Below are 17,662 nucleotides of genomic sequence, written 5' to 3' on the forward strand. Positions count from 1 at the left end.
CTCCACCCTTGAATTGGAAATATAATCTGTGGTTGTCTCCTGAACCTCATAATCTCAAACTTGTAGTATGGAGAGCAGAAAATCTGTCCACTTACAAAATCAAAATAAAGGACGCTAAGAACCACTCCTTCTTTGAATATCACAGACCTGTGCCTTGCTGAGCTGAAGAACTCTTTCTTATTGTCACATACCTATAAGAGCAAAACACACAAGGTGGTGGACAGAATGTTGCACATTGGCAAAACATTCACCCCCAGTCACAGATCTGGGTTTAATCCATCGTTCTTTTGCTCACCACGCCACCCCAGTTCAGACATGGCCTGTTTGGGCTGGACTGTTCATATTGGGTGCAGGGTCAAGACTGATTTGCATATGGCTGGGTCCAAACTGGAATGGCATGGTGACCAAAAAATCGATGGATTTAGGCCCAGATCTCTGTACTAGGGGGAATGTATGATATTGTTCTGCTTTCTGTCCATCAATAGTTCTTTTTGCATTTGTCACCCCAAGTGGGACGGGTATGCTCAGACGTGAGTCCCGTGCTCTCAATGCCACTGGAATCCAGCTATCCTGGCTGAAGAGGGGTGAAACCCCGAAACCGGTCCTAGGATGCTTGTTTCCAGTGCACAGAGGACCTGGCCTGGCAGTTCGGGCTGGACTGTTCCCATTGGGTGCAGGGTCAAGACTGATTTGCATATGGCTGGGTCCAAACTGGAATGGCATGATGACCACAAAATCGATGGATTTAGGCCCAGATCTCTGTACTAGGGGGAATGTATGACATTGTTCTGCATTCTGTCCATAAATAGTTCTTTTGCATTTGTCACCCCAAGTGGGACGGGTATGTTCAGACGTGAGTCCCGTGCTCTCCATGCCACTGAAATCTAACTATCCTGGCTGAAGAGGGGTGAAACCCCCAAACCAGTCCTAGGATGCTTGTTACCAGTCCAGGGAGGACCTGGCCTGGCAGTTCGAGCTGGACTGTTCCCATTGGGTGCAGGGTCAAGACTGATTTGCATATGGCTGGGTCCAAACTGGAATGGCATGATGACCAAAAAATCGATGGATTTAGGCCCAGATCTCTGTACTAGGGGGAATATATGACATTGTTCTGCATTCTGTCCATCAATAGTTCTTTTTGCATTTGTCACCCCAAATGGGACGGGTATGCTCAGACGTGAGTCCTGTGCTCTCAATGCCACTGGAATCCAGCTATCCTGGCTGAAGAGGGGTGAAACCCCGAAACCGGTCCTAGGATGCTTGTTTCCAGTCCACGGAGGACCTGGCCTGGCAGTTCGGGCTTGACTGTTCCCATTGGCGCAAGGTCAAGACTGATTTGCATATGGCTGGGTCCAAACTAGAATGGTATGGTGAGCAACAAAACGATGGTTTTAGGCCCAGATCTCTGCACTGAGGGGAATGTATGACATTGTTCTGCATTCTGTCCATCAATAATTCTGTTTGCATTTGTCACCCCAAGTGGGACGGGTATGCTCAGACGTGAGTCCCGTGCTCTCCATGCCTATGGAATCCAGCTATCCTGGCTGAAGAGGGGTGAAACCCCGAAACCGGTCCTAGGATGCTTGTTTCCAGTCCAGGGAGGACCTGGCCTGGCAGTGCGGGCTGGACTGTTCTCATTGGGCGCAGGGTCAAGACTGATTTGCATATGGCTGGGTCTAAACTGGTATGGCAAGGTGAGCAAACAAACGATGGATTTAGGCCCAGATCTCTGTACTGGCGGGAATGTATGACATTGTTCTGCATTCTGTCCATCAATAGTTCTTTTTACATAGTTTTTAAGAACCAGAGGGACAAACATCTAGTTTTGCCCATTTTATAAAATCTGCAAACATATTGACTGTTTATTCAGGAACAAGATCCTAACCATCACATATTAAATCATCAAAAATACCACCCCCAAATCTGAACCCCTCAGACAACCACTTATAACACTTCCATAAAAATCTTTGCCCCAGTCATTCTTCAGGTTACCCTAATGATATTGGTCCAGCTAGATTAAGGAAGCTTCTACTTCATGACAAGTAAGATTTTATTCTTAACCTCTTCAGTAGTTCGCCTACTTAGGCATCATTCCCATCTCCAGAAAAACAGCCCTCTTGAATTAAACTATCCTCACCTCCTTTCCCTCATTCCATACCTAGCAAATTATAAGGGAAACTTGCATTTACACAATTGCAATACTTTACTGAGAAACCATCATATTGAAGGGCAGCAAGCTGGATTTTGCAATGGCATAGTAACAAACATGTAGTGCTATAAGCCATGGTTGACCTGAGGAGGATCGTCAACAGATATGATGTCTGAATGCTTATCCCGCCAGATTTGTTGGCAGGTAACAACACTTTCTGCCACAATATTCTGTTTACTACCCTGGAAGAAGCTGAATGTAGGTGCTCAACATTTTTTTGCGATGCAATGGGGGCAAAAACTACCAAATCATATTTATGAGGCAACACAAAGGCACTTTGTGTAGCTTTAAATGGCCTCATAGATATGGAGTAAGGCAAGGATGGGCAAATCGCTGTGTTGCCTTACTCTGTGCTATGGAGGCGTATGAAGATCATTGCGATGGGTGTTCCCATGTAATACCAATGGATTTTGACTCATCCCAGATTTACAAGACCATGTAAACCGGGGGATGCACCAAACCTTACGCCTTCCCAGGGCAGGTGCAACGAGGAACAAAATATGTTTGTTTCTCCTCTTTTTTTCCTCTTTCTGTGAAAGAGGAAAAGTCTCCCAGAATTGTTCTTGTGCAGGAAGGTGCCCCTTCCAGCACAAAAACAATCCTGCGTGCAGCACAGGTAACTACGTTGGCGCTAGGTACCGAAACTGCGCCAGTACAGGGGGAAAGAGCATGAGGGCGCCATATGCCATAGATATGGCGCATTCTTGCCCTTTCACTTTGATACAGGGCGGCACAGCAAGGTGAGTTGCGGTTATGCCCTGCCTCAAGTCCACATAAATATACCCCTAGTACTCTAATGGGTAAAATCAATTTTCGATGTAAGATCATAAAAGGTAGTGCTACTAACTAACTTTCTATTCAGAAATAAAAGCACTCAGATGTGGTGTCCAATATACCTAATTTATCTCCCTTTCTTTTTAATCTTTAGATTTGAATCCTAGGCGCCTTTCCTTATCAGCAAGCAATTAGTATTTACCAATAGGCAGATGATATACAGCTCATCTTTGGTCAATCTCACAAATCTGAGCAATTCCCTATTTAACAAGGTCAGTCCCCAGACTAAAGCACTATCCACTGTTCAATGGAAGCTAGCTACCAATTTCTTACATCTAACCCTAGCAAAGACAGAGACTCAAGTCGTCACTTCAACCAAAGCTAACTGGGTGGCTACTTGGTTACCATCAATCACCGGCCCCCTCCCGTGCCTGCAAAAGTCATTCGCAATCTCTGGGTCCTACTTGATGGCATCTCATAAAATACTCTAGCCTCCAGGATTGCCCAGACATTTGCTCAACTTTGGATCTTAAAGCAGATCCTACCATACATCAAGGCAAATCTGCTCAGCATTGTGATAAATATACTAATTCAAGAAAGGTTGGGTTAAGCAAAATACTATCTACCTGGCAGGAAAAATAATCCACTGTTTCCAGCTCATCCAAAATAGGGCCACCTGGCTAGTAACAGACTCTATTAAAAGACCACATATTCTCCCTGTGCTAAGATCACTTCACTGGCTACTAATTTGCTGATTAATTATCTTTAGGGTCATGGCAATTGAACATGAGGTGGTAACGCAAATAGATGGCATTCCTGGGTATAAACGTCTCCCCTTGTCTCCCTGTCCACACTCTCAGGTCTGCCAAATCCTACCTCTGATATGGTGGCCACGTTTGTCCACGTTTCAGAATACCACGCATCCATGCTGCACTGCCATTTGATAAACTATTGTGTTTTGGATTTGTTGTCTTGGCTTTCTTCCATTAAATCCAACAAACTAACACACCTATTAATTATTTTAATAAAATATCCCAGGATTAGGAACTTGCTGTAGTGGCAACATGGAACAAGGTAGTACCCATATTCTAAAGCCAACCAATAGAGAAATGGGTCTGCTCAGTAAGTGTGGTCAGCCATTAATGGGCTATGATGAAAAAGATTTTCAGAGCTGCTGGTGGCTCCTTGTCCAGCCGGGTAACCATCCTAAGAGACAATGTCATAGGTGTTGGTTTTTCTTGAGCATTCTAAATTCACCTTGATCGCTAAGGTATTGTTAGATGAAGTATTCCAAAAGTTTGTAGCGTTGTCCATGCAGAGATAAACTTCATCCCATGAATACAGGAACCAATAAGCTATAGACTGCCTGCAGTGGGATCCGCCTTGGTGAGTACAGGTTCATGCATGTACGATGGCTATAAGAGAATGTGGGTGAAAAGGATTCTGTGATAAATTATTAGCAATTTGAATACATTTTTGGCAGTCAGCCGCAGCCAGAGAAGGGTTTTCTATTTCTATTTGGCTTCATAATTTATGCTCCTGCTTAGGTAATCTAAAATCATTCACTCAAGTATATTGTTTTGTCTTTCCCTTTTAGATTTTAGCAAATCGACACAGTGACTCCAAGCTGTCCAAAGTCCTCCAGGCCGTCGACTTTTACATCGTGCCTGTGCTTAACATTGATGGCTACATATATTCTTGGGAAAAGGTAAATAAGGCGAACCCTCCAGTCTTTCAAATGAATTCCATGCCACTTCTGAGAAGGAACTCCTATTCAAAATAATCACTTAAAGCCTTTGGAACATGTTGAAATTGTGGAAAAGTAAATTTTGCCATGTTCTGTGTCCCTACGCGTTCCCCATCTTATGTTATGTGTGCATGATTAATATGCATATGCATTCCCCATGATCGATTAAAGACGCAATTACAGTTGTGTCCAACTCTAGTATGCCAGTTTCCAGTTCTCGTGAAAGCTACGAGTATTAGGCCTATGTAAAGTTACGTTGCCACGTTTCACAGTGTGCACGTTATTTCATTGTAAAGTCCCCGTTTCTAGGCCTCAAAAGGGCCCGGACTCAGATTCAGCTCCTGTCTCCTGAACCCTCTCCGAGGAGCGATACAGCCCCCACCTGTATCCCTGACCCTTCACTTACTTCCTGCCTCACAGTGCCCGGCTCGGCCTGGCTCTGCCTGCTGGTCTGCCAAGAGTATGTTATGATTCTAGTTATCAGTCCAGCTCTCCTTCCCTGCATTCCTAAGCTACTGAGTCGCATCAATAAATTCCGTCATGGTCTAGCCTTTACGTCTCCATGTAAGAGAAATACTGTATTAATGGTCATTTAATATTCCTCAACACGCACTACATGTAGAATTATGCATGCACCAGTCTTAGAGTCTGTTAGCCTTTACCCTGATAACTTTTGGATTCTATCAATATGTTCTCTAAACATCAGATACTAGATAGTGTTTAGGTACATGTCGCTCTGACTCTCCAGACTTCAGTCTCTCCTTCTAGCGCAGAAGTCATAGCCCCCAGTTCCTTCTAGTAACACGTCATTGCCAGCTTGCTCGCACCACTAGGTTAGAGGTCCCGGCTCCTTAGGTAGCCCCCTCCATGTTTCCGCCTCATTTATGACATATTCTGTTACGTTTACATCACATGTCTATGTATACGCCCTGTACACGCCTCTTGTTACACCCATTTCAGCCTTATCTTTCGCGACTGCTACGAACCCCGCCCCCTGCTACGCCTACTGTATTGAATACCATGTATTTTGTTTAAGTATATATACTTGTGCACTGTTATTAAAAGTTATCCCTTTAGCGCGCTCATCCCAGATCCTGCCCCGGCAGCTGCCGGGCCCTGCCATCCTATTCCCGTGCAGGTTGTCCTGTTCCTGTCTTTTATGCTGTATTAAAACCTGCAAACTCCAGCTACCTCGAATCTTGACTCTTATTTATTGAGCTATCTGTTATTGTATGTCTAGTCAAAAATAGAGGTATTATTTATTTATTTACCACACAATGGCGCCCGAATAGGGACTTGCCCTTTCCCCACGCGCCGGTGAAGCCACGCAAGCCCCCTGATCCTCTGCAGCCGTGACGGAACCATACCGTGCACGTGCAGATATTTCTGCTTCAAGTATCCCTCAGGGAGACGGAGGTTGCGGTCCAGCATCCAGACGAGGCGGTGGAGGAACGCGGCGAGTCCCGACCAGAGCCCAAGCCGAGAGTCCAAGGTCTGAGGTATCCGGAAGCCCACCCGTAACTGAAGTCTGAAGTTCGTCCGTCCGTCGTCGTAGCAGTCCAGTCCAGTCCGAGGCCTTCCGTTCTTGCTGCCCGGTGAGTACCGTTGCTGGGGTAGTATCTAGACAGGGTCAATTGCATTGTCTCTGGTCCGTGGGTTTGGGTACACAGATCCAACACGAAGTGTCCACTTAGGTGGATGCGGGTCCTGACGTGTCTCTTTATGAGACCGGTAAGTTTCGTACTGTTTTAGCAGTGCATCTAGTTTCTGTTCTAGTCCGTTCTGTTCTCGAGAAATTCATGCATTCTGTTTTTTGGTATTCCAGGTAGTATTTTGTCCGAACTTTCATTTTAAATGTCATTCATGTATTTCAATGTCGTGGTATGAAAGTGGTGTTCTTCAGTAATTATCGTGTTCATTGTGTATTGTATTGTGTCTAGACTACAGTTCAGTCATGCCTCTGTTCTCAAAATTACGTCAGTTAAAAACTAGAAAAGGTCTGTTAGAAGAAGCAGTTCCTGTCCCGCCTAGGGACAGTCCAGGTCATTTTATGTATCAAAAACATGGCATAAGTGCCATATTGTATCTAGATTTATGGGTGGAGTACACCAAACAGTTAGAAGAAAAGTATAGATGGCCCGTATCGGGTACATGGGATGCCGAGTGCATCATGCGAGTAGAAGAAGCATTATGGAAAAAGAAATCCAGACAGTCACAGAAAGATGCCATCGAGTTATGGCGCAAAGAATCTCATAAAAGAACCGAAAAAGAAATCAGAAAGTCAGAATTAAGTAGAGAATCCTCAGAAAGAGCCCAAGAAAGGGAACTAATCGAAATAGGTGAACGAGTTAAAACCGAACAGTCAGACAGACAGAGGAATGCCCTTATTAAGGGTATGTATCCTCTTCTTGCCGAGGGCTTGCCAAAAGCAACCCCGGAGGCATCCAGTAATTTCCCGCCACCTTTAGTTCCGACCAAGCTACGTCACAAACCGACCGCAGCTGATATTTTTCTCTCGTCCTATTTGGACGACACAGTCCCAGAATACGCAAACCCTGTTCCACCAGCTCCTGTAAATAATGTAATTCATGGTCCTCCAGTCACCGGGGCACCTGTTGCAGTACCTGCTACGGTACCCCCGGTCCAGCCCGTAGTACAAATTCCCGCCACATCAGCCACTCTGCCAGCACGAAGAGTGTCAATCGACGATTCCAGTTTAGGGGCCGTGGGAGGAGGTCCTCCTGGTACCCCGCCGCCAAATAGACGTCCAGGGCCAGTCGAGTTACATGAACGTGCGTTACAGCGTACGCCTAAATATCAGTCCATTGCAGATATCAGGCGAGCTCTTACCGAATGCTGTTATGATCCAGTCCCAGGCGAGGATAGTATGGTTGTATATTCCGTACGTATAAGGCAGGTGTCCGAGTATTTGGTCACCCTACCGAATATGAAAGAAGATCTAGACAGAATGTATCGTTTCATTCGTACAGGACAAGATCCAGAAAGTATTGGTGAAGTCATGTCTCTCAGGAAATCTGAGATCCAGTTCATGTTATTAAAGTTTCTGATCAATTGTTTAATACGGGAACAAGATTCCCCGACTAAAGATCCGAACGAAATGAAAATTCTGACATGGTGGAGTGATAATATAGCCGAGGGTAAGCACAAGACACTCAATAGTATAGAGAGTATGTACAAGAAAATACGTAAAGAAATAATAAGGTTACACGAACAACGCAAAGAAGCTCTAGGAAGCGAGAAAGAAAATGACTCTCCTACTGAAGAGGTAGACGATGAGAATACCGCCAGAATAGCGTATGTAGGTAAATCTAGATTTCCAGACCGACATTTACGCCTAGAACACAAGAAAGTCTTTCATCTTCCAGCACCAGAACAAGGCTCTCTAGAACAAGTATTTCAAGCTACCGATCAAATTCTGAAATCACGAATCGGTTATAGTGAGTTAAGTACCATGCATGAACAAGAACTAGCCCGATCAGCAGTCCGATGGATTACTGATTCTACCACTTTTCCAGACGAAATAGTGGCACAAATGTTCCTGAAACTGCCCCCAGCCGAGCAGCGACTGGTGGGTATGTATATGATCCAGCACCTCATTACTCTGTATGAGGATCAACATTCTGATCCAGGTCCGTTACATGATGTCCTGAACGAGTTACTCCAGTATAGATGGAAAGGTTTAGGTACCGATTTAATTAGTGTCATTCTAGAACAGCGCCACAAATATAGAACGTTTTTGAACCCACATTTTGTTCATGTCTCACCTCCAGAAAGTAAACCGTTTTACATAGACAGACAGCATCCGTTACGAGAAGTACACCCAGTTAGGACAGCGGGTGGTGAAATGCAAAGAGTATTTGTTTACACCCCAGTTACCAAGATGGAACTCTTAGAAATGAAGAAGTTAATTCCCTGTCACGACAAAGATCCAGCAGGGTTCCACCGAGAATTAAAAGACATGCTCCGTATGGGAGAATACACGTATCCGGACATTATTAAAATGCTAAAAGTCCTGTTGCCTGCGGGCATATATGAAAAACTCAAGGAAAAAGATTGGGAGGTGGGAGAGAAAAAGATCGATTGGACAGCTCTAGAAGCTGAAGATAAGATACGAGTACCAGGTACCGGTCTTGGAGACAAATGTAAAGAATTACCAGAATTATTAATACAAGTTTTGCCTAGATTATTAGCCACTAAAAAGGAAGACTGGGATGCAATCTCAGCCTGTAAACAGAAACAAGACGAAGACACTAGTGATTTTTATTCTAGATTTGAGAAATGTTTTATAATCAACAGTGGTTTGAAGACGAGTAGCGAGTCATACCCTCATCTTTTTGTTACTAAACTAGTCGAGAATTCAAGTCCACAAGTTAAGAATCGAGTTTTGAAAGTCGAAAGTACATGGCAAGCTAGTACCCCGTCCCAGATGTTACAGATGCTCCAGTATCACCAGAATAGAATCAGAGAAGAGCAAGAACACGAGAGAAGACGTATGAAAGACACGAAAATGAAAGTACTAGTTGCACAATCTGTTCCTCAAGACAGTCAGAAGAGGGGTCCGAATCAAGCCAGTCATCCTGCAGCTCCCGTTAAAGGGACATGCAATTATTGTAAACAGCCAGGTCATTTTATAAACGAGTGTGCAGTTCTGAAACACAATATAGCCACTGGTAAAACTAAAGAAAGACCACGTCCGCCTAGACAAGAACAAGTTTCACAGACTTCTCAGCCACAGAATGCACAACAGACAGTTACAGCACCGCAGCCTATCGCTGCAACACAGCATGTTACACAGCAGATGTACCAGTATGCACAGACAGAGTATCCAGAGTATCAAGCGTATTCATGAAACAGCCTAGAGAGGGAGGTAGGCTTGCCTCTCATCGAGATTCCTGTAGATCAAGAAGGTCCCTATGTTCATAGTCAAGTATTAGGGAAAGACAGAAAGTTTTTGATTGATACAGGGGCAAGTAGGACTACTATCAGTCATGACGAGGTTCCAGGGGCTCCGCTCTCAGGCTCTAGAAATGTTTCCCTTGGATTTTCAGGAAAGCCAATTGTAAACGAGATATCAAAGCCAGTTACTCTAGAAGTTGGTCCATTGTCCCGAACTACTGATCTATTGCTTACGAAGTCATGTCCAGAAAATGTGTTAGGTATTAAGACATTGAAAGAATTAGGTGCAGTTATATGCTGCTCCCCAGAAGGAATACGTTTGTTTTTGCGTGACTTCAAGGGTCACTATGTTTTACGAGATTTTGATCCGAGATTGTCTAATGTTCCGCAGCATCTATGGGCGCAAGGTCCAACTGATGTTGGTTTTATGCAAATCACACCCCATCGTGTGACTCTCAAACAAGGTGTAGTCCTGCCACGAATCAGACAGTACAGATTGCCACCTGAGGCTGTAGCAGCCTTATCCAAAATTATTGACGAGCTCATGGCTCAAGGAGTAGTTGTAGAAACTGACTCCAATGTATGTAATTCTCCTATCATTCCAGTCATGAAACGTACTGATCCAAATGCACCCCCAGTATATCGATTAGTGATCGATCTTCGAGAACTCAATAAATGTATTATTCCCCAGTATCCAGTTGTTCCAGATATCTCATCTCTGTTGACAGCTATTGATTCTGAGGCAATATTCTTTACCGTAATCGACCTCAAGAATGCATTTTTCAGTGTTCCAATTCATCCAGACAGCCAGTACCTTTTCGGTTTTTGTTTAAATGGAAGGAGCTATAAATTTACACGAGCTCCTCAAGGTTTCACAGAAAGTCCTAGTATTTACAGTCAAGCACTTAAGAGACAACTAGACAATATTCACATGCCAACTGACACTGCCCTGCTCCAATATGTCGATGATCTACTGATCACAGCCCGTTCTGAACGTGACTGCGAGCGAGCATCACTTACAGTCCTGTATTTCCTAGCCGAGATGGGACACAAGGTGTCCCCTTCAAAGCTTCAATTCTGTGTCCAGCAAGTGATCTACTTAGGCCACTTACTGTCCAAGTGGGGTAGGCAGTTGACATCTGATCGTATCCAGTTAATAGCGAGTCTTCCACAGCCCAAGACACAGAAGGAGGTACGAGCTTTTATCGGCCTTACTTCTTATTGCAGACAATGGATTCCTCAGTATGCATTTCTAGCCAAGCCACTGATACAGTTAACGACACAGGAGGCAGCCGTATCGACTGTCCTCCCTTGGACATCTGAACATACACTTAGTTTTAATGAGTTGAAGAAAGCTTTATGCCAAGCACCTGTTCTAGCTACACCGAACTACAGTAAGTCTTTTACACTTTTTGTCACGGAACGTGATGGTACAGCATTATCTGTTCTCACACAAGATCAAGCAGGACAATACAAGCCCTGTGCTTATTTTTCGAGCACACTAGATCCAGTAGCCCAGGCGCTGCCTGCGTGCCTCAAGTCAGTTGCAGCCACAGCACTAGCTATCAGACAAAGTGATTCCATAGTATTAGGACACTCCCTGACAGTACAAGTTCCACACTCCGTGGAAGTTCTTTTAAACCGAACACAGACTCAGCACTTAACAATTGCACGTTTGACAGGTTATGAACTGACACTGTTCCAGCCACACATAGAAATCAGACGCTGCAACGTTCTAAATCCTGCTACACTGTTACCGTCAGTTACTTCAAATCCTACCACACATGATTGTGTGGAAGTTGTTAACACTATGACAAAGCCAAGACAAGATCTGACAGATATTCCATTACCAGATCCCGACCTGACACTTTATGTGGATGGTTCATGTATGAGAACGAGTACAGGAGAACTAGTAGCCGCGTATGCAGTGACTACTGACACTGAAGTTATTGAAACACACCGTATTGACACCCTGTCTGCTCAAGCAGCAGAGCTAGTTGCTCTGACACAAGCCTGCATACACGCCAAGAACCTGAAAGTTAACATATACACAGATTCACGCTACGCATTCGGAGTCGTACACGACTTTGGAGTGCTCTGGCAAGAGAGAGGTTTCATGACTTCTCATGGAACCAAGATTCAGCATGGTTTCCTTATTCAAGCTCTGTTAGATGCAATACATTTACCGACAGCTATCGCTATCATGAAGTGCAAAGCACATACTAAAGTTACTGACATTATTTCCCAAGGTAATGATCTAGCAGATCGAACAGCCAAGCTTACAGCACAGACACCAGACATTCCAGTTAACAAGACACCGTCATCCACTCTAGAACAGACTACTTGTATGACAGTTAAGGACCCAACTCAAGATGTCATAGATATCCAGTTACATGCTACTCCTGAAGAAATCAAGAAATGGTCCGAACAAGGAGGGGTCCAGACAGATCAGGGATGGTTGACGAAGGGAAAAGCCACATGGTTTCTCCCCGACTCTATGGTTCAAGTCATTATCAATACCGCACATAGTCCAGCACACTTAGGAGAAAAAGCCATGATAGACAGTATCCAGAACATTTGGTTTAACAAGCATTTACGAGCTGCAGCCAAGCAGAAAGTCCGTACCTGTATGATATGTTGCCAGTTCAATCCAGGTAAAAGTGTCCCGGTGGAACAAGGTGGGTTCCAGCCCCCTGACCACCCTTTTGAAGTCCTCCAGATGGATTATATTCAGATGGAGCGATGTCGAGGTTTCAAGTATGTCCTTGTAGTTGTATGCGCTTTGTCCAGGTGGACAGAAGCATATCCAGTCCCAGATTACACAGCCGCGACCACTGCCAAGCAGTTGGTTCGTGAATTTTTCCCCCGCTATGGACTCCCTAGGGTCGTGTATTCTGACAACGGCCAGCCATTCTCATCCGAACTTATGAAGCACGTTTCCCTTTTGTTAGGATACCAATGGAAGTTCCATTGTGTACGCCATCCAGAAGCAGCCGGTCTCGTAGAGAGACATAATCAAACCTTGAAAATCCGTATTGCCAAAGTCTGTCAAGAAAAAGGTGTAGACTGGTTAGTTGCCTTGCCAGTTGCTTTGTTTTATATGCGCATGGTCGCACACTCCAGATCAGGTCTGTCCCCTTATGAGGTCGTATTCGGCCGCCCCCCGAACATGTGGGGTACACCCAGACCCCGAAGTATTACAGATGTTTCCAGTAATATGCTGACAGATTACCTAGCTTCCTTGATGTCTGCCCTACACTCTTGTCGTTCACAGGTTGCCGCTGCATTTCCCGACAATACTGAAGTCAAGCCACACGAGGTCCTTCCCGGCACCCTGGTCTTAATCCGGAATTTTGATCGTTCAAGTCCGCTGGAGCCTCGCTGGAAGGAGCCGAAGTTAGTCCTTCTGACCACCCGCACGGCCGTGAAGTTGGAAGGCAGAAAAGGCTGGGTGCATCTGTCTCATGTCAAGAAATTTCACGGACTAAGAACTAAAACGTTTATTGACACTTCTACAGACATTTCCGAGTCTAAACATTGCCCTATTCTCAAGTACTGTCCCGCTATTGACTTTGACTCAAAGCCCTCCCTGTTAGAGAAAACTCCGCAGCAGGAGTATAAACAGAAGCTACGGTCTAGTAAAATAAGTCAGCCAGGTTAATTGTCTAAGTCCCCCTCGGGTGAAACGGTTAGACAGGTATCTGACATGTATGAGATAGACCCCCATAGTGAGAGAGTTAGTCAAAACTCAATCCGATGTATCGTTTTTCTAAGTTTTATATTGTTTTTGAGTTTGATGGTTACCTGCACGAGTTATGCATTCCATTTATGTTTTCCAATTTCTCATGTTAAGTTTTCTAATGCTACAGTAGAGCACACGTTTAGTGATCTGCCTCCTCACGAACTATCCTATCGTCTTGCTATGCGCAACAATACATTTATCCGTATGTTACATTATTCACACCAGACCAGCAATGCCACTAATTGTTGGGTGTGTGGTCGACTCCCCCCTTTCCAGACACCGAAGGGAGTTCTACCACTGTTTCCTTATCGGTTTTCACATAATGGTTCATGTGGAGCCTGGTCCATGTTAACGTCATCTTCAAATGATATGTCCCTTCTGAACAGTACATGTTTTCCAGACAAGCAAGGTCTTCCCCACAGAACAGGGTTAGATCTAGAGAATGAAGTTTATAATTTGGGTAATTATTCTTCGAATTTCATGGTCCTGAATGTTCAGTCTGATCCTACTCCAGACTTACCTGCTATTTCAGTACTACCAGTCAAAGGCGAATTATGTGTCAGAAATAATGGTTCCGCACATGTAGGACATAGTGATTGTACTACTATTGTCGAGTATAGTGACAGTGGGAAATCTATTTTCAAAGCTTCACGTCATTCTTATTTTGTTTGTGGTCAGACCGCATATGTTCGTCTGCCCCTCGATTGGGAGGGAACCTGTTACATTGCCTTCCTACTGCCACCAGTTTTTCTAGCCCCATCCGATTATCATAGAAACACACATCTAGTACACATTAGACATAGAAGGGAGATCGAGTCCCCAATTGTCGATCAAACTGAAACTGCTCTAGAACAATATACAGATTTCAATAAAGGTTTCTTCTTCTTTATAGGACCTATCCAGAATAGTAAGTTAATACGTAGATTGACCAGAACCCTTGAAGCAGTAGTGAATGAGACTGCCTCTGCCCTAGGTAACTTAACCGAAGAGCAATCTGCTATGAGATTTGTCGTGCTCCAAAATCGTCTCGTTCTTGACGTCATACTGGCCGATAGAGGAGGAGCATGTAGAGTCATCGGATCTAGTTGCTGCATTTTCATTCCTAATAACGCGCCGTCTGTTTATTCAGCTATAACCAGACTTCATAAAATTGCCCATCAGTTACACCAGAATCCAGGCACCTGGACATGGTCCGGTTGGTTTTGGAGTATAATTTCTGCCTGGGGATGGAAAGTATTGTCCTTTCTAGGTATTGCAGTAGCGATCATATTCAGTTGCTGCCTCTGTATACAATGTGGCCCTGCGATTTGCGGCATTTGTGCTACCTCTTGTATTCCTAGTCCTAAATCCCGTTCCAAGACAATTCGAGACGAGCAAATGATACTGTATGAAATGATAGATGGTATCATGAATATTGATGTTTCCTGATGGAAACGTAGTGACAAGGAGGGAATGTGGAAAAGTACATTTTGCCATGTTCTGTGTCCCTACGCGTTCCCCATCTTATGTTATGTGTGCATGATTAATATGCATATGCATTCCCCATGATCGATTAAAGACGCAATTACAGTTGTGTCCAACTCTAGTATGCCAGTTTCCAGTTCTCGTGAAAGCTACGAGTATTAGTGTAAGGAAGAAGGGGTATCCCCGACTAGAGTTCCTAATTCGGGATAGGTATAGTATTTGGAAGAAAGGTAATTAGGAACTAGTTATAAATAGAGGGCAAAGACGGACAAATGACAGCAAGAACTATTGAAGAACAAAGTGTGTGGTACAAAAATATGGCTTTTATTTTATTCAAATGTTATTCTGATAAAAAGCATCATTATTTTATTACAGGTAATTATCGTGTGCATGCCTCCACTATACATGTGACTTTCAATCTACATATATATACTTATTGTTGCATCCTATACACATTTCAAGGTAATTAATTTAAACTTGAAAGTTGTGTGGAAGATTGTTTCAGCACACTGTACATAAAAACATGGCTAAGTATGACATCAAAGCTACGAGTATTAGGCCTATGTAAAGTTACGTTGCCACGTTTCACAGTGTGCACGTTATTTCATTGTAAAGTCCCCGTTTCTAGGCCTCAAAAGGGCCCGGACTCAGATTCAGCTCCTGTCTCCTGAACCCTCTCCGAGGAGCGATACAGCCCCCACCTGTATCCCTGACCCTTCACTTACTTCCTGCCTCACAGTGCCCGGCTCGGCCTGGCTCTGCCTGCTGGTCTGCCAAGAGTATGTTATGATTCTAGTTATCAGTCCAGCTCTCCTTCCCTGCATTCCTAAGCTACTGAGTCGCATCAATAAATTCCGTCATGGTCTAGCCTTTACGTCTCCATGTAAGAGAAATACTGTATTAATGGTCATTTAATATTCCTCAACACGCACTACATGTAGAATTATGCATGCACCAGTCTTAGAGTCTGTTAGCCTTTACCCTGATAACTTTTGGATTCTATCAATATGTTCTCTAAACATCAGATACTAGATAGTGTTTAGGTACATGTCGCTCTGACTCTCCAGACTTCAGTCTCTCCTTCTAGCGCAGAAGTCATAGCCCCCAGTTCCTTCTAGTAACACGTCATTGCCAGCTTGCTCGCACCACTAGGTTAGAGGTCCCGGCTCCTTAGGTAGCCCCCTCCATGTTTCCGCCTCATTTATGACATATTCTGTTACGTTTACATCACATGTCTATGTATACGCCCTGTACACGCCTCTTGTTACACCCATTTCAGCCTTATCTTTCGCGACTGCTACGAACCCCGCCCCCTGCTACGCCTACTGTATTGAATACCATGTATTTTGTTTAAGTATATATACTTGTGCACTGTTATTAAAAGTTATCCCTTTAGCGCGCTCATCCCAGATCCTGCCCCGGCAGCTGCCGGGCCCTGCCATCCTATTCCCGTGCAGGTTGTCCTGTTCCTGTCTTTTATGCTGTATTAAAACCTGCAAACTCCAGCTACCTCGAATCTTGACTCTTATTTATTGAGCTATCTGTTATTGTATGTCTAGTCAAAAATAGAGGTATTATTTATTTATTTACCACAAAATGGTTAGACTGCTAAACAAAGCTATATTTGATTAGGCTCGATTTGCAATTTGCTGGGGTTTAAGAGTTTAGATAGGTTACTTCTAAAATGGATGGAAAAAGTGATCCCTTTTGTATATTTACATGCTGGAAGGTGTCAGCACATCCAGTGACCTGTACTCTCGCCTTCCTCACATGCAAATATGAGCATGGTATAGGCGCATGACGCATGCTCTAGGCAAAGAGAGCTTTCAACAAGCATTATTTTCGTGTATGACTGAATACAATAAGGTAATAATCATCTCGTTTGTAAGTCCAAGAATGAAACAAGCATTAACAAAGCCTGTCATTCTCACTTTGAACATGCTTCGTATTTGCTTACTATTTTTTCCAGCATAGGCAAACACAATAGAAGTGACTATTCATCTTGGTAGTGTACTTTTTTATACTTCCAAGATGACCACCACATTGCTTGATGCAACTTGAATTAATGCAGAGTGCCAGCCATCATGGAAGTGTATTTATTTATATTTCTAAGTCCCGTTACTGGTTTTACAAATGCTGCACCAATTTTAAACGCATCTGGCATTGGCAAAGCTACGGAATATACATGGATGCCATTACAACGCATTTTTTAAAAACTACCATTACAATGCATTCCATTACAATGCATACCATCACAACGCATACCATTACAATGCACAATACTTTTAGGTGAACATTAGGGTAAGTGTTGGATAGCGTAGGGGTACAAATTTCTATTCCCACTCCAATGAGTGCAACAGTAGGGTAAGTGTTGGATAGTGCAGGGGTAAAAATTACTATTCCCACTCCAGTGCGGGCAGCAGTAGGGAAAGTGTTGGATAGTGTGGGGGTAAACATTCCGATTCCCATGTACCTCAAAACCCATACACACACTAGAACTAAAAATTCTCCATTACTTACCTTATAATGCGTGGTAATGGCATGCGTTGTAATGGTATGCTTTGTAATGACACTCGTAGTAAAATGCATTGTAATGGCATGCATTATAATGACAGGCAGGCGATGTAAAGGCAGTTGCTTTGTAAAGGTAGTGCGTTGTAATGACTGCGTTGTAATGGATGTTTCCAATCCAATCAATGGGCAACAGCAAAGGGGCAGCTGAGGAGCAAGAGAAAGGCAGGGAGAAAATAACTGCTCGGTGTGGTGAGAGAGACAATGTGAGGGAGCAAGGAAAAAAGTGAGAGCACAT

At 43.9% G+C, this 17,662-nt stretch overlaps 1 protein-coding gene across 1 annotated transcript in view; it reads left to right on the plus strand.

Moving 5' to 3' along the window:
- The window catches only part of LOC144822608 (carboxypeptidase O-like), a 344,789-nt gene that overhangs the window by 135,333 nt on the left and 191,794 nt on the right, over positions 1 to 17,662 (plus strand). The window contains exon 7 of the mRNA XM_078680335.1: positions 4,581 to 4,691. Coding sequence (XP_078536461.1) covers positions 4,581 to 4,691 — 111 coding nt within the window. The remainder of the gene's footprint in view (positions 1 to 4,580; positions 4,692 to 17,662) is intronic.

Source organism: Lissotriton helveticus, chromosome 3_1 (assembly GCF_964261635.1).
Source record: "Lissotriton helveticus chromosome 3_1, aLisHel1.1, whole genome shotgun sequence".
NCBI lineage: Eukaryota > Metazoa > Chordata > Amphibia > Caudata > Salamandridae > Lissotriton > Lissotriton helveticus.